We start from the raw sequence: 17648 nt of genomic DNA, 5'->3' as shown, positions 1-17648 counted from the left end.
TCACTAAACGGTTCATGAGCTTTTTGGTGGAATGCAGACCTGCGTGGATGCATAAAGCAAATTACGTGGTGTTAGATGGTTTTGATGCAAAACCATAAATCACTCAGTTATTTCCAGCTGTTCTGAGGTCTACTTAAATCACTCATTATTACAGATAACTATCTGCATTAGAGAAGTGCCTGGGATGTGGGGGGGTGGGGTCCATGTATGTTCAAGGTTGCATAGTGCTGAGCAGGATTTAAACAGGTGACAAAAGAGTCTGTACTTAAATCTATAATGTCAATAATAGGATAGAATAATACATCTCCTTGCCAGAGTGCAGCTGGGACGAAAGAAAACATTTGTCTTTCCAGGGAGCAAGGGTTCACAGACTTGGCCCAGATCTCTTGGTTTCCTGCCCTGTATCTTAGCAAGTAACTCCTCTGAACCATAAAACTCGGCATCACTGGTGAATCTGCCCAAGTTGAAATTGGTTGGGTAAACAAGGAATAAAGGAAAAACATGGTGTTAGCCAGACCTGTGAATCCTATTACTACAAACAGAAATTCTCTTTGAGCCCAGCCTTTGGGATATTGTTGTTCCTCAGCAAATTCTACTCCTAAACCCAATTGTGATAGTCAAAGCTATAATTTTGTGTTGTATTATAGTATTAGATTGAGTCTGGAAGTCTCATAGGGACAGAAATACAGCTTTCTGTGCATATGCACAACACATACCTAAGGAAGTAGTCAGCTGACAGAATACGTTGAGTAACAGTATAAACATGATGGCTTTTATTGTTTGCAAGAAAATTAAGGAAACAAAAGCCAAACTAATAATATGCTGAATTATTCAGCTGACTGTGCACATCTGTGTTTTGGGGCCCTTCTGCTACAAAAGCTGGTGGCAAGACTGAAAGGGCTGGGGAAACTATAAAGCTTAGCTAATTTGTGGGCCTTATTAGGCAGATGGAAAAATACTCTGCTCAGGCACTTTTGTGTGGCAGAAAAAATTAATAATTGAAGATGCTAGCAGTGCTGAAGAAACAGTGCAAACTGAACTCTGAGTAACTTTTGGTTATGGACAGAGGGGAGGTGGGACTGAACTTCTGGGCAATTCTGTGGGATGAATGTCCTGGAGTCATTTCCACAAGGGCATAGGGGTGGGAAGAACTCCTGGGCAATCTTGTAACCCCTATAGCTCTTTGCAGAATGCAGAGAGTGAAGTACTTTAATTTGGGGCAAAACAATATATAGCTAGTCTTAAAGACCTTTTCCAGTTTGGAAATTGTTTGTAGACAAGTCACATCTTGTTTTCAGAGAATGACATGAGTACCAACCATCTTTTTTTATCTGTAGATCCCAAACACCCTTAACATGCACATCTTATCTGTTCATTCACAACCAGTTGTCTTCAGACAATCTCCCTCTCTCTGTTGTGATCATATTCCAAGTTCTGAAGACTTATTGAATAAAGCCCAAAACCAAAGTTAGCTTTGGCAAAATCAGCTACTTTTCTTACTTTCCTTTTGAAAAGCAGTTGAATTTTAAAAAATCAGCCCACAAACACAATGAGCATAGAAGAAATCTGTACAGATGCTCAGAGTTCACCAAACAGAAATCATGAGTCTCTATTAGAAGTCCTAGGCAATCCTAATTACAGACAGTACTGTATCCAGCCATGGCGAGAATATCCATGTGCATGCAGATGGATTTGTGTCTGCAGAACATAAATAGTTCTGTAATTCCTACATGCCTAGCTTCAGTCTACAGGGAATTTTTAAAGGAGAAAACTACAATTTTGTTGGAAACTTTTTGTTTAGTGTTGAGCTAAAAAGCACTAAGGCAACTTTTGAAAGACAAATGCTGCAATCATTGTCTGAAGCATCAGGTGTGGTTTTCCTAACACTTTCCAGAAAGCATTGTTGTTTAGAGAAGAAATGTGTAAATATTTGAAAAGAACAAGCTAAATTGGGAGAATCAGCAATAGAATCATAATTGAAAACTAGTCCCATTTTTGGTTATAAACTAGCTGCTGCAGTTTCAGATGAGTATTCCTGAAACACATTAATTCACTATTTTGGTAACCGTCATTTAAACACTGTAAAACAGTCATCAGGGTGTAAACCTTAATTCTTTTGATTATTGTTTTCTTACCTGTTAGCAGCCAATTTGTTTGAGATGAACCCTCCTGGAATTTGTGTCACAATGTAACCCCAGAAAAAAGAGCCATGAATGAGTCCCACTGTCTCTGGATCCCAGTTGAATTGGGCTTTCTGTAAAGGAAACAATAAAAATGCCATAAGATTAAACATACTTATTGTAAGAGAACCACTATTTGGAAGTCACACAGCAGTCGCTCATCTGCCAAATCAAGGCAATCTCTACGCTGGTGTTACCGAGCTTGAATCCCCCACAGTTAGGGCAAAATGATGTCAAATTCCCATGTGAGAGGGTGAGGTGTCAGGCAGTGGGGCTAATACCTGAGGACAAGGCAATCTGGAAATAAAACTAGGTAACACTAGTTAGCTGACTAGTTTATCTTTTATTAAAAGTAAAGCCAGTTATAGGGCTGGATTTGGATACAGAAGGCCACCCACAGACTAATCATAGATGGTTACTAGCCAAAAATGTTGACAACCAAGAAAATGCATTCACCGTACACCTCATCCTTGAGTACCAAGCAGTTTCAGTCATCTCAAGGCTCTTCCTGAATAAGAACATTCCTGTTCTCTGATGGCCCTGGTCGACATACTTTGTTCAGAGAAGGGATAGCCAAAGAAAAAGCTGGAGGAGGTGAAGAAAAGAAAGGTGGATCCAAGGTGACCCTCCTGCCCTCCATTCTGGGAGATCAGGCAGGGCCCAGCTCAGTATAATCAGACTAATGTAAGGTCAGGGTCACCTTTTCCTCCTTGAACCCTCAGTTCAGAAGAGCTGTTTTGGAGCAAAGATTAATCATGAGGTTTTGCTTCATGTTCATTTTTATGCTAATCACACAGCAGGGAAAGGTGGCTAAGCATCATATGAGGAAGTAGCAAAGTAGCACAGATGTCTTTTAGACTCTGAATTAAAATTGTCACTAAAATACTACAGAAAAATGAAAACTAGAGTGATAAACCTTAACATTTCTTTTTTTCTGTATTACATTTTGTGTATAAAAAGAAAAACCAATTTTCCCCAGTAGGCTGATTTTTTTCCTAAACAAGCAAACTAAAAAACAGCTCCTCATTTGACCTACAGGGAGAAAGATGGTGTTAATTAGTCAGACATGTTTACAGAGGGATAAAGGACAAGACAGAGGGATAAAGGACAAGACACCCACTTTCCTGTGCTGAGCTACATTTCTGTTTTAAATACCTAATTTCTACTAGTGATTTCCAGCTTAGTTTCTAGGCAGTGTTAATTTCTAAAGGCAGAAACACCATGTGAGATGGAAAGAGTTCCTGTATCAGGAGGTGCTCATGCCTGGACAGAATAATTTGAGATTTGTGAGATGAGCTGGTCCAAATTTCCTCAAACTACCTCTTCTGAGCTTCCCAGACTATGCAGGCATATCCTTTCTCTTGCTCCAGGGTGAAATATAGACCAGAAAGTCATAGTGGGACCCAGGGAGCAGGAATTAGACTGAATAAATACAAATTCAGCAGCAAGTCTAAGCAGCAGGAGTTGGTCAGAGGAGATTGCAGATGAGGAAGAACTAGGAAACTCTTCATTCACTCTGGTGAATTCTTCTACTGTTTATTGAGTCTTATTAGAAACACTTGTTTAAATTTTGGAATTTACTATAGAAACATTCTGCAATTTTCATGTACCAAAAGTTAAAATATCTGAGAGAAAAGATGATGAATAATTGCACAGCTTTTTGTTCATCTCTAGCAACATTACAGAAGGTATCTGCCTCTCTGGGAGAAGTGTTTTGTTTTAGGGAATGGGCTGACAAACAAAGGATATCCACGGGCTGGAGGAAGCCTCTGTTCCCTAGGAGGGTCTGATGATACTTTGTCTTTCTGTACTGGCTTTCCTCCTAGACCTCAGCACATGGGGAATCCTCAGGTAAGACTCAATATTTCTGTGAATAATTTGTTATGACAGTATGTAAAAATAAGTCAACAAGTAGAGCAAACGTAAATGAGGTTAAAGTTCATAAAGTCCATAAAGGGACTCATAGTATAACAGCTATGTACCAAGGCAGGACTGGAAAAACTAAGACGTGCATTGAACCTGCAGTTCTTGGATCTATCATTAAAGGTTTGTAGGCATCTGCTGTGAAACACATCATAGACTACGAATATGAAAATAGCTTGGCACCTAATACCAGTTCCAAATACCTCTAGACAGCAATCCACATTGTCAATAACCTATAAACACCTGTTGCCTTATTGCCAATGACTATTTTAAGGTCTTGAAAGTCATCTACAAATCTGAACAGAGTAAGAGTACTGCTACATACAGGAATTTATCACTCCTTCTGTAGCAGCATCAGAGCTCACTTCCCTGAGAGACAGTAAATAGTAAAAGCTTCTGCCACCACAACAAAATCTGTCTGCAACTCAAAGATCAGGGACCTGGCAGGCATGCAAGTCAATTCAGTTCTTGATTCTGCTACTTACATCCTCTATGACACTGCAAATCCACAGATCTTACAGATTTTAATGTGACTTAGAGACCTAACTAGCAATTAAGCACATACACATCTATGTGAATCCAGATTCACGTTTCTGTTTTTAATCTCTATATACAGAGTACTTTGATATGTGGCACTTTGACAATTTTGCATTGGGTCTGCTCAGAACAGTGAAGGGAAGATATTTTCTCACCTGCAGCTCTGGTTTTCCATTAATATAAACAGTGTTATTGTTCACCATTTCCACAATGGCAACACCCAGGTTACACCTAATTCCGAAGGAGATGCAAAAGCCCAGACCACTCATGATGGCAATGATGTAGCGCTTGGGCAGCCCGCAGCAGTAGCAGTCGCACGGCACCAGTTTGCGGGTGCTTGCCTGCACAGGCCGCCCATCTTCCGTCAGCTCAATGTGATCCTCCTCTACATTGGTGCCATCGATTTTCCTAAATGGATGAAGAAAGAGAAAATGAAAATGCCTTACTCAGTAAAATTTGCTGAAATGTAGATGGGCAGTTACATGCTCCACTCAGCTGCTAAATCATCTAATTGTGAGGCATTTATCTCTTGGGTGTGTGATGAGTTAATGCTGGGCACACTTTGAAAGGCTAGCACGGCCTGCACTTCTTCATGAATGACCTCTGAAGTCTGTAAATCCAAGCCACCTAGCCAGACAGCTAGCTGGAAGAATGTTCACATGCGCATAATTATGAGAGTTAACTGAGCTCTGTGGTGATAAATTCTGCAGGTAGTTAGGAAAATATGCATATGAAGAAATTAATCATAATTTCTAATTAGATCCCCTAAGCAGAGCTGGCAGTACATTTTAAGAAAAGGGCAAATACAATACAAAGCATGGTTTTGCTGAGCCCAAAACTCCCTGTGAATTTGTTTTCACTTGTAAGACAAAAATCAGGGCTATACTGAAGAGGAGAAGAGGCTCTGGTGTCAAAGCACCTACTTAAGATGTAAAAGAGCCAGGCTCAGGCTTTCTCTGCCTGAAGGGATTTGAAGCCACATGTCCCCTCTTCTCCGAAACATCCTCTCACCACAAGGACTTAGGTCATTACAAGGTGAACCCCCACAATTCCTATTGTTGAACATGTTAAACTTTTGTTTAAAACACTTAATATTAAATGAAGGAAGGCAAGGACCTTCCGGGCTGTTGATTCACCATTCCTCAGCAGTGGATGCTGAAAGGGCTTTGCCTGCATCAAATTTGGTGTGACAACTGCAGGGCTGTTGGGAGGAACAGGGAAGGAAGGGGCCAGGGATGCAGGCTCTCCCATTTACTCGGGATAGGGGCTAATGGTACCCAGCCACTTCAGCCTGCGAGAGGCTGCCCACCAGCCACCAGCTGACACAGGAGGGCAGCTCCTCTGGCTTTGCTTATGCAGCCTTTCCTTTTCCTAGAAGCAATCCAGTTGAGAGATTCATATTAAACAAAATGGCATTTCCATGTTATCTGGAATTACATGATAGTGCAATTAAAAATTAATTTGGTCTCCCAGTCTGATTGGAGATATTAACATCCTGTGCTGTAGGACCAGGTCTCTGGTAGAAAAGGTGAGGTCAGAAAGAACTGAACATGGTTAAATACTTCCTTTCCTAGCAGTAACTTCCCGTGCCTTTGTTTTAAATGCAGAATATGGATTTTCTGACATGCTGAAACACTTAAGCACATCATTAGCTGCGAATACATGACTAGCCCACTTAACACTACCTGCGAACTTAATGTTAAGCGGTCACTAAAGGATGGCCTTGATCAGCAGTTACATTACAAAGCCTTTCAGTTTTGGCATTGCTCTGAAGCAGTAAGATCAGGATCCAGCTCCTTTTGTATCTGCCATGGAGTTACTCTCAGTACTGTGAAAATACGAGCAGTACTTAATCTAAAGGAAGCCCAGCTTGCCATATAAGATGATGAAATGATTTCATTCACTCTTTTCTGATAAGGAGTAACTTATTTCCTTCTTTCTGATCTGGCTGAATGTGTTTGAAATCTAATGCACTCCAGGTTTCCATATAAAAATCAGCTATAAAGAAATGTTGCCAGAGCATATACGGATGGACTGCACCTGGCCCACCTACACAGTAGCTAGTTGGGTTTTTGGGGAGAACAGTGTTGGTTTAATCACAGCTTTCTCCAGTTGCTGTAAATCTAATGTACTACCCATAACCTAACAGATAGTACTCTGTACTGAAGGTTTTGCAAATATAGGTGGTAAGTTTGGCTTCCTGGGGTACCATACAAAATTTCATTTTCCAAAATTTCACTTAAAAATCTCAGCATTTCTAGGCTTTACAGCTACAGGCTAACTGTTGCATCATTTACTATGTTACTCCTTTTTACGTGGTATCATCCAAGCATTACTCCAGTCTTAATCTAAGCAATAAGAAAAAAAAAAAGCATATTACAGTCCATCAGCTCACATTTCCAAGAAACACTAGAACCAGAGCATTTTTGGTGAGAAGGGAACTCCGGGAGTTATTTCATTTAACACCTTGCTCGAAGCAGTGTTAACTGCAAAGGTAGATCACCAGCTCATTGTCTGGGTGGATGGAAGACTTTGTGTTAAAGGAAGGTAACACAGGAAATGTGATATTTCTGTGGTGTTATTGAAGTTGATTGAGATCTTATGATTCCCTGACAGGGAAACAGCATTTGTTAGTGAAATGAGAGCAGAGAGAGTAATGCAGTCGGGCATTTTAAAAAGAAGACACCATATATTCCATGCTCTGTATATAGATGCATGTAAACTGAATAAAATATCCAAAATAAAGACCTTAGGAAGTGAAAAGACAATTGAATACTTACTTTTTAGAACTGTTGTCATCTCAAAACTGTTATTAACAAATCAAAGGAAGTAATTTAATTGTTTTCCTCTAACATAATCTAAGATAATAATTTAATTAAATCAAAGCAAAATTCCTCAAATTTTTATACCTTTACCAGGCTCTCTATTTATAAAAGAGACATTAGACTTTAATTGGTGCATTATTTTGGGCAACTGGCAAAGTTTAGACACATCATGCAAAGCCAAAACATCTGTTCTGATTTGGGCATTTTCAGCTGGCTGTCAATTCACATAGGCATGAAAACGTCCTTCTGCTCCAAATTCACTGTTAAAAGTGGTGAGCCAGGACTAGCACTATGGGCCAGCGTTGACTTATTAATTATTAATTGTTTTGCTATTGTATTCAACTACTCATTAATAAAAGCAGGTTGAGTACTGATCCGTGACCCCAAATTCACACAGTATTTTTCATACCCCTAAAGCCTAACATTAACCCCTCTGTAACAGATTTGTCTCGCAGAAAACTGTTTTGCAGTAGCATTAGCAGTACAGACATTCACAGAGCCGGTGTTTGACCTAGCTTATTTTATTGAACAGGTGTATAATGAAGGTATGGCAACTCCATGAAAAGATGAGATCTATATCTTCCAATTGATCTGTATATTTTGGTAGCACCACTGAAAATTTTCACTTGTTTTACACCAGTGATTTAGAAGAAAACTGCTTCAGAACCAGGGCTTTCCTCAAATTATATGACTAATGCAGGAAAGCATTTTGCTGCATGGGAAATGTTCAGTGCTTACATAAAACTTTCATATTTTCAGCAAACATACAACACTTGGCAAGTAAGAAGAGCTAAGCTATTTAAAGATATCTGTGTCTGTGTTTAGTGCCCAAATGTCATAATAACTTTATGCAAAATTTCTCTTCTTTATTGAATGACTTTACTCTGGCATATATAGAATTTTGGAATAATGAAAGAAATTTCAAAAATTTCTATCAGTAATAAATAAAATTCCTAAAACACAACATATACATTCACCAATCTGTATTTATGGGATTTTAGCATAAGAATTAGATAAGAATCTTCAAATGATAGAGTAGGTTGACTAGAATCATATAATTTCATTTGATTTTATTAAAACCACACAGATTCTACAACAATGGACAAATACTTGCCAAGTGTTAGAATACATTCTAGAATTACTTTTACCAGATATTAGCCTTTCACAGGCAGCTGAAGCACAACCATACACAATGTTCAAACCTCACATCTACAAATCCAGCATCTGTCATCGCATGCAAGAATTATTGATGATCCTGGCATAACTTCAGAAACCTACACACTGACTGTTGAAAAATATCAGTTATCCAAAAGCAGATACAATCTTCTGAGATCTCATTTACTCTCTGGGGATTTGCCCAGGTGATAATTGTCCACACCAAATCCTGCAATTTATGCATTGGTACAAAACCCCAGTACAAAACAGGCAAACCTCTTAAGTCACTCAGTTCATGGGATCTCTCAGGCTGGTTTCTGCATTGTATTTGCATGAAACTCATGGCATGTCTCAAACGTACACACCCTAGACTGCATCTCAGAGGTGCTGCGCGCACGGGCTACAGGGCAGCCTTGCTGTTTCCCCTCAGCACAGCCTCAGTGCACTGGAGGGGTGCCCCACGGGTGCTGCAGCGCAGCGCTGCACATGGGCATTGTGCCCTTGCACTAACACGGTTGTACAAGGGGCCTGGCAAAACTCACAGACCAGCTGAGTCTGGACACCCCGCATCGCGTTCACGGCGCTGCATGGTCTGTGGTGCACTAAACTCTCTGTACTTGTGTGCAAAGGAAAAATCTGAGAGGACTAAAGCTGTGATCCAGTGCAGGCAGAGAAGCCCTGTCCAATGCAAGGGTATATCACCCAGCTACAAGTAATGGTTTAGGCTGCCTAATTCATCAAGGGACATCTGCAGCAGAGCGAGCTACACCTATGAGGGCCCAGACTACATAGAGCAGCTCTGTGGCATGGCCCATATGACTTTTACATTAATGGTAATGTTATTGAGTTGTAAACCCACTTAGTCACTTCCCACCTCCTTAGTAAGCCCACCGTTGTTGTTAGCTGGTCCAAGACTCCCAAAACCCTGAGTAGGCAGAGCCTGAGATTTTACTTTAATTAATGAATTTTTCTTTGACTACAGTAAGTTCACAGAAGACCCCAAGTGTTTGTACATGCTAAGAAGCTCTGCAGGAAAAGCTTAAAAGGCTTTTAAGCTTAAAAGGGGAAATTTAAAGGGCTTGCAGAGCCCCAGCTCTAATATCCATTTCCTCAAGCCTTGAATCCTTGAAGGTTTGTTTTTTTTGTTTTTGGCTGCCCCATGGTATTTAACTAATCAAGAACAAACTGAATTTTGCATAAAAAGAAAATTTTTTTTTTGAATCATCTAAAACATTTTCTAAAACATCTTCTAAGTCTCACAAATTAAACCACTGGCAACAGCCTGAAAAAAAAGATCCTCTCAGGTCTCACCAGTTCAATCCCCTTTGCTCCCTTCCAGGATCCAGCTACCCTCAAGTAACCTCCTGTGGGCAGACTCTTGTTTCACAGCACCCACAAGATAATTGAGGTTGCTACACACCTGTGAGGAGGCAGTAAGTTGCTTTATGCTGCTTGTGCTTTAGCACTTGAACTTGTTTGTGGACAATTGCTACGGAGCAGCCTGTATCTGGCAGCTGGTCTTGCTCTGGGTCTGCTCTGTTGTTTGCAAAACAGAGGAAATGAGTCTATGAAGGCATAGACTCATCATATTTACCAAAGCTGAAAAGTATTTTTCTACCCACTTTGCACATGGCAGTCAGTGAAATCACATTCAGACCTAATCAAGGATGCACATTAATATTAATTAATCACCTATGAAATGCTAGAAAAGAAACCGAATTTTGCTGATTTACACCATATTGAAGCCAATCAGATTAGATGAAGTCAAGGTAGCAGCTGGTACATATGCAGATGTACCATCATGCAGAAATAGAAGTGTATGCTCTCGCTTGCAGTCTAAGCTGTAGAGAATGAAGTTCAAGTTAAAAACATGCATGTTTCAATCCTTACAGAAACCTTCAAACATGACTGCATATTTCCTGAGAGACTGCTCAACTTGCAGCAATTCTTACTTAGATCTGACTGCAGACATAGTAAAAAAAATTTTATTGTTTGGATTATTTCCTCCAATGGCTAGTACATCTTAGAAAAGCACTGCTACACATATGTTTAAAACAGAAAATAATTTAGTCCTGCAAACTTCCTAATATCTCAGCTCAGATTTGGTTGGTTTCAGTAGCAATGTTGCTGAAGTTGAATGCCAGTACTATCAACTGTGTAAGAACCAACGTGACATCCTTGATACATGGCTACAAGAGGAGAGTAATCTGGATAATTTAAAGTTTGCAAACCATTCCCACACAACAAACCCAGTGTATTGGCACATCACATACTCACTAGATATAAACCCTACATACGTTTGGTCAAATTGGCCAGCAAGACCTATAGCAAAGAGAGTTTATGACTGAATAAATGACTTGATGTTTTAGAAGAAAAATGGAATCCCTAGAATTACTGTAGAGTATCATAAAAGTAAAAAAAGCAAAATGTCAGACTTCACCTATAATAGTGTAAATGAAGAAAAGTTAAGTAGAAACTATGTGAAACACAGATACTCTGTTCACATGGTACAGAAACTGGCAATCCAGCAGTGCATATTAGTAACTTCTTCAAGTAACTTCAACACTTTTCTTCAAAAGTGTACATGCTTATTTTCTTGGATATACATGCTGCAGTACAGTACCTGTAAATTATTATACATTTTCTTGTAATCAAAGCCATCTTTAGATGTGCCAAGAACTATATCTCAACTCAAAATAGCATTCCCAAAAGAAGGTAAAGGGACGGATATGAAAGCAAATACAATTCAGTCACTAAAAATTCACTCAGTTAAAATGTCGGCCTCATCCATACGAAGATTTAAAACACTTAACATCAAGCATTCAAGAAATGCCACTGGACCCTCTGGCTCTCACCTCCGATTACACACATAAATGTTGTCAGTGGCCATTACTAATAGAAATGATCTTCCATTTAAACGTGAAATCTCTTTCCTTTTATGAAACTGGTCATTTGCTACATTGTAGCTTCATTTATCAAAAATTTAAAATATTTCAGTTTGTTCCTTCATAAAGTGTCAGATTGAGATAAAATCTTTAATCTTTTTTCTCTTTTTGCTAGCAAACAGCTGCTTCTCTTTTTTCTCCTTCTAATTTGTTAGTCTCAGTAAACACACACATACACATCTCTACTTAATACATTTTCTCATACTGATTTGGAAGAAGATTTTCAAAAAAGCCCCTGTAATTTAGGAGCATTAAGTCTAATTTCAAGAGTGGCATCATTTGGAAGTGATAATTCCCATTAAATCATCAGTTTTTCTCATGCAAGCCAAACTACACCATTATTCATGTTTAGTTATTTAAAAGTTTTTTAATTAAATTTTTTTCATGCTCTTTGTGATATTAGAACACTATTTTATAACTTATTTTCATTTAATATAAATAATCTATCATCTATTATCTTATGCTGTTGTAACAGTGCTCCTTTTACATCTTCTGTCTTGCAGCAAGGTGTTTCTCACTATCTGAACTCAGATACCAATTCTGCAACTCTAAATTATATTTGTGTTTATATATTTTTGTATAATTCATTTCTATTTAATATATTGAACCAATGGACCTGTCTGGGAATTTTCTGTTGGATTTTACCTTCTCAGATTCCCCAGCGAGTCACTAATGGTGTTCTTCACCTCTTCCTTTCCTGGGTTAAAAAAGCTTTCCTTCAGTGAACCAAACCCTTTGAAAGGCATTTTGTCTTTCTTCTTCAGTAGATCCCTTATGTTAACAGGCATACAGTTCTGCTGTCATATTTCCTGATGCCAGACTCCAGAGCCTCCGCTGGTCCCCTCGGTGACCTCTGCAATAACAACCAGTTGCTCAATAAAGGAGCATGGAAAAAAAGAGAAGGGGGGGGGGGGGGGGAAAGGAAAAATCAAACCAGACCTTCCAAAGCCAGAAAGTCTGTCAGGAAGAGCTCTGGAGTGAAACCCCCTCAGAAGCGCTCAGGGACTCGGCAGTGCACTTGCAGCAGCTCTGCCATGCATCTGCACAGGGTCGGGTACCTGTACGGGGGCAGCTAGTCCGGCGGCTGCAGCTGGCGAGCTGGAGGTGCTGCCGAGGGCCGGTGTCCCTGGGCAGGATGCTGCTGCCTGCACCAGGGGCGAACCTCAGGCTGGCTCGCTGGGGCTCATCCTCAGTGCCTCCCTCCCCCCCTCCCTCCCTCCCCTGCTTTTTTCACAGCGAGATCCTGTGCAAGGTGGTGCTATAGTAACGGACACAATACCTGTCCTCAAGCCACTCCAGTTCATTAATAGGACCTCATCTATGGCAAGAGCAAGAAGTTTATTAAACATTTATGAGTCCTTTCTGCAGGGGGGGAATTATTGCAAGCTACAGTTCCCGTTCTCTATGTACCACCCACCCAGATGAGCCCCCCTCCCCCAATTCACCTGCTGGTTTGAACCCAGAGCCACCTGCCCCAGCCTGGCCATTTATTATTGATCTTCCTGGGCCCATGGGCAGATAGGCACAGAGGTACACTGGTGCAATGCTGTTTGAATAAGCAATGAAAGAATGGCTATAAATTAAACGCGTTGCATTTTTGAAACGCAAAGTGGCTGAAAGGGTGCGCCAGTCCAACTAAACGTGACTTCATGATGACAACACACTTTTCCTAGCGTGGCAGAAAGTATTTAATGAAAATGCTTGTGGAAATGCAGCCTGCCACTATGCTTCTCAAGCCTGCGTGTTGGCTGGAGTCAAATGAAGAAATCCTGCTTTCAGCAAGGCCTCAGTTATTGGGACTGGGTTATGGACAAGAAGAGGAAAAAAAAAAAAGCAGCCCCATTTCATGTTGGTCTGAGCTCCTGTTCCCTGGGTGGAGGGGAAGGCCTTCCAGGTGGTTAGAAAAATAGAGCACTTTGCGTTTGTCACATTTCCCTTGGCTTCCCAAGGAAAATTAAATTAAGAGTCTGTCAGTGCCTCATCAGGCCACCAGCAGGAGAAGAATTGGTTTCCCCTGGAAGCCTCTGGCTGTGACTTGCCACGTGGAGGGCAGGTGGGCAGGCAGCTGCCCACCCACAGACTCCAGCTCCCGCTCTGCCACCAGGCACCTGGTGCTCCTGGGCAAGCTGCTGTGGCTCTGGTCCCTCCCTCCTGCCCTGTGCTTGTCGTTATCCTTCCAGGCACAGGGGCCACACTTTTCCCCTTAACTTCTGTTCAGAGCTTGGTCTACCCAGACTCTACAGAGAGAGAGAGAGGAAAAAGAAAGCAAGAAAGTGATTTCTCCAGGGAAACAAACTGGATCTGAGTTGTTTTCAGCTGCCTTAGGGCACTTACAGACTCCTCATTTGGGTGTTTGAACTGAGTGAGTAGGATTGAGAAGGATGTAAATCTGGGCCAATGCAGGGCAAGGACTATCCGCCCCTCCATTCCTCCCCTGACCCCTTGCACAGGCCACCAGTCTCTGGGTTTTAGATGTCTCCATGATACAAATACCAAACATCTGGATTGTCCCAGTTCCGCTATGGGGAAGGGACTATTGGAAAAAATACTCCCTCAAGGTTAGGTGAGACAGGCAAGCAGCCTGCACGGAAATCCTTTATTCCTAGTATAAAAAGGGGAAAGGGAAAGGGAAAGGGAAAGGGAAAGGGAAAGGGAAAGGGAAAGGGAAAGGGAAAGGGAAAGGGAAAGGGAAAGGGAAAGGGAAAGGGAAAGGGAAAGGGAAAGGGAAAGGGAAAGGGAAAGGGAAAGGTGAGGCAGCAGTAGTAGGGAGCTGAGGAAGTTTTCTTGGCTGAGTCTCTTTTGTTGCAGAACTGGTTACAGTTTCTTTCTCGCTTTGAATAATTCATGTGCTGTAGAGCAGTGTTGGAAAACTCCAGGCTCACACATTTGTCCTAGCAGACAGTCCTCCCATTGCAAGCAGTAAGTGCAGCTAGGGCCATGGGGCCAGCCACCTCCCAGCACTACCTGCCCATACACCTGTAGCAGGGCTTCTCTGGGTGTGTTTCTGTCTAGTTGGGTTGAACAGCAACTGCTCTCACTGCCAACTCAAGGACTGCCTTGTAAACCCTCCCTGCAGCATGTCTTGCTGCCCTGGGAGCAACTGTACCTACGCCTCCTCACACTGCTCAGGCTTTAATCTGGCCATCTCCACAGCTGAGTGAGAGGAGGCAACTCCTCCTGGTTTCTCACTCCAGACCCTTGGCCCTGACATGCCCCGGCCTACTGGGATGCGCTGACAGCCAGAGCAGCAAGGTTACTGCTGGGGAAAGGAGCACAGGCCCAACACAATCACATGCATGCATTAAAACAAGGTCTCCAAGTTTCAGAGGGCACACAGAAAACAAGCACTAGCAGGCTAACTGCCAAACATCAAAGGTATGAATACTTGTACGGATATATATATGTAAAAGTGTATAATGAAATTATCTTCCATTTACACCTACATCTATTTGCTAACGTTTGGGTTAGTTTCCTGAATGCTCTTAGAGCAGCTGAACACCTGAAACCATGTAAGAACCCAGCTCCAAACTGGAAATGGTGCAAATCCCAGTGCAAGGAATTTGCCTTGAAAGTTGGACTAGATGATCCATGAGGTCCCTTGAACCTGTGATTCTATGATTCTGTGACTAGAGGCTCAGGGTGGAAAGTGGTGTTCAAAACTAGTATCTCCCAGCAGCTGTGGAAGAGAGTTTTTTAGTTTACCCTTCTTTCTGGATTTCTGGTCCTGCTTCAGATAAGGAGACCACAGAGCAGACACAAGAAAGGAGCTATGCTCAAAATTTAGTGCTTTGTTCACTTATTCACATGTTCTCTAAATACATTTAGCACAAAAGTCTTAAGTCTGTCCTTTTTGCATTTGGGAATGCTTCAGGCAGCTGCCTCAGAGATATGTCCTGGCTGGCACCTGGTAGGCTATGTTCCCCTGACAGATGGAGGGACTCTCATTAGCAATATTGCCCACACTAGCAGAATTGTCCGTTTCTCGCAGCAGGTTTCACTTCTCCCTCCTCTTTATGCTTTGCAGTCCTTCCACTGCCTGCAGTTCCGCAGTGCTGCATCGGCGGCCCCTTTTGAGATTCAGTGACCCTACCCCCAAGTCTTAAAGGCTGTCTCTCACTCTTGCATCTCTGCAGGGAGGCTGCTAGACAGCAGCAGCGCTGTTTCTCTGCTTCCTCCTGCCCAAGCCCCCAGGGGTAGTAGAATACCCAGACCCCAAAACGCTGCTGCAGAGTGTCACAGCAGCTTTGCAGTGCCCTGCTCCTGTTGGGGCACTGTCCATGGGGGCACCACCCAACTCCCAACAAGGATGGGCTGGATGAGGCCATGGCAATCCCTATGAGACTCATCCCAGTACACATTTTGGTGTACCAGCTGAGGAAGTCACATGTCTTCCTTAACAAAACCTGACACAATAGCCCTGCCGGCCCTGAGTGTCATTGTCCCAACTTTTTTTTCTGCTGTTTTAGCCCTATGCCTGAATTTTCTTTTGCAAAAATTAAGTTACCCAATTGCAATTCTTCTTCTGATGTCTCAGATCTTCTTAAAACACATTGTATTATATCATATCACTGTAAGACTGCTGCTTGCAAGCTGGAATCTAAGTCCAAGACACAGCATGATTTAGGCCTGCACTTGCAAAGAAATATATTGCAAAATTAAAACTACTCCTGGCTTATACAGCTTGCAGCTACAGCTGAAACTACAGACTCATATCCCCAAAGACCTCTAGTAAGGCTGTATTAAAACTGTATTTTAGAGCCAATATGGACATAAAACTAGCACGAAGACAGCCACTGCTGTGGGCTTGTATACTATCATTATCATGGGTACTCAAGAATAATGTGAGTTGTAAGAAAACTTGGAAACTGGTCAAGTGCACATATAGGAGATGTGCCATTCTAACAGTAGCTGTGCCTTGCAGACACAGGGCTAGATTTGTGATTGGGGCATCCCCTTAAGAAAACTAAGCATGAAAATGTCAGAGCTAGCAATAAACGTAACTCTCACCTGGAAGAATAGTTTCTACAGGTGCAAGTAAATGTACACCTAGAGGCTATCTGCTTTGTTACAGTTATTTCTTTCATTGAAAGAACTGGAAAAATCATCTTTATGCTACTCCTACTGTTGATTCCTCAAAATAATGGTTGGGGTAAAGTCTTTGCCACATTTAAAGGGAGAATAGTGCTACTGGTTTCAGCGTGGACTGGATAGCGTACACATTTCATGTGCAGGTGTCATTCAAGCAGCGTGCTTCTGTTAATTACGACTCCTGATACACCTTTGCAAGCAGCCGCTTCTCCCAATGTTTGTAAAATATAAAATTTTGAACCCTTCACAAATATTTAATCAACATGGTCATTCATGCTCTGACACTAACATCCTGGGAAAGTCAATTTAACCTTTTGGTGTCTCTGCTGAATTAACATAAATCTGCTTCACTTCATCCTGTGTGGTCAGCCCTTAATAGTAACCAAAGGCTGCTGGGGTCCTCCAGTGGAAACACACACAAGTGAAAAGCACTGTCTCAGCCTGGGCGGTCACGGTCAGATCTCATCCCACGTGCTTGCGAGCTGCTTGTTGGATCACAGACCACTCCTGTTATTCCTTTGGAGGAACTTTCCTTTGGTAAAGCGACTAACTTATCTGTGGCTCTGGGCTTTCCAGGTGAGTTTGTCTTTTAGCTCTTACCAAGAGCTCAAATGCTAGAAAATCCTGGGTGCCCTGTCTCCCTAACTTAAGATTTCTTGAAAATAAGCTGAATTAAAACATTCTGATATTTCAAAATTAAGTCTCTTTGGAAGTTTTAAATACCTCCTTTTTCTTCCAGATGGAATGAAGTAGTGAAGCAGATGTGCTGAATACTGATTTCATCCGCACGTAGGCCATATCACAGAATCACAGAATGGTAGAGGTTGGAAGGCACCTCTGGAGATGATCTTGTCCAACCCCCCTGCTTGAGCAGGCACACCTAGAGCAGGGGGCACAGGAACGCATCCAGGCAGGTTTTGAATGTCTCCAGGGAAGGAGACTCCACAACCTCCCTGGGCAGCCTGTGCCACTGCTCTGTCACCCTCACATGAAAG

General features: G+C 41.8%; 1 protein-coding gene across 1 annotated transcript in view; it reads right to left on the bottom strand.

The window, feature by feature from the left end:
* The window catches only part of SLC17A8 (solute carrier family 17 member 8), a 30014-nt gene extending 17518 nt beyond the window's left edge, over positions 1-12496 (bottom strand). The window contains exons 1-3 of the mRNA XM_064458999.1: positions 12211-12496; positions 4796-5048; positions 2136-2254 (exon numbers count right to left, since the gene is read on the bottom strand). Of these exons, the coding sequence (XP_064315069.1) occupies positions 2136-2254; positions 4796-5048; positions 12211-12353 (515 nt within the window). The 5' untranslated portion in view covers positions 12354-12496. The remainder of the gene's footprint in view (positions 1-2135; positions 2255-4795; positions 5049-12210) is intronic.
* Positions 12497-17648: the final 5152 nt, after the last annotated feature.

Source organism: Phalacrocorax carbo, chromosome 1 (assembly GCF_963921805.1).
Source record: "Phalacrocorax carbo chromosome 1, bPhaCar2.1, whole genome shotgun sequence".
NCBI lineage: Eukaryota > Metazoa > Chordata > Aves > Suliformes > Phalacrocoracidae > Phalacrocorax > Phalacrocorax carbo.
The sequence above is the reverse complement of the archived record's forward strand: the minus strand, read 5'-3'. Positions and strand labels throughout refer to the sequence as shown.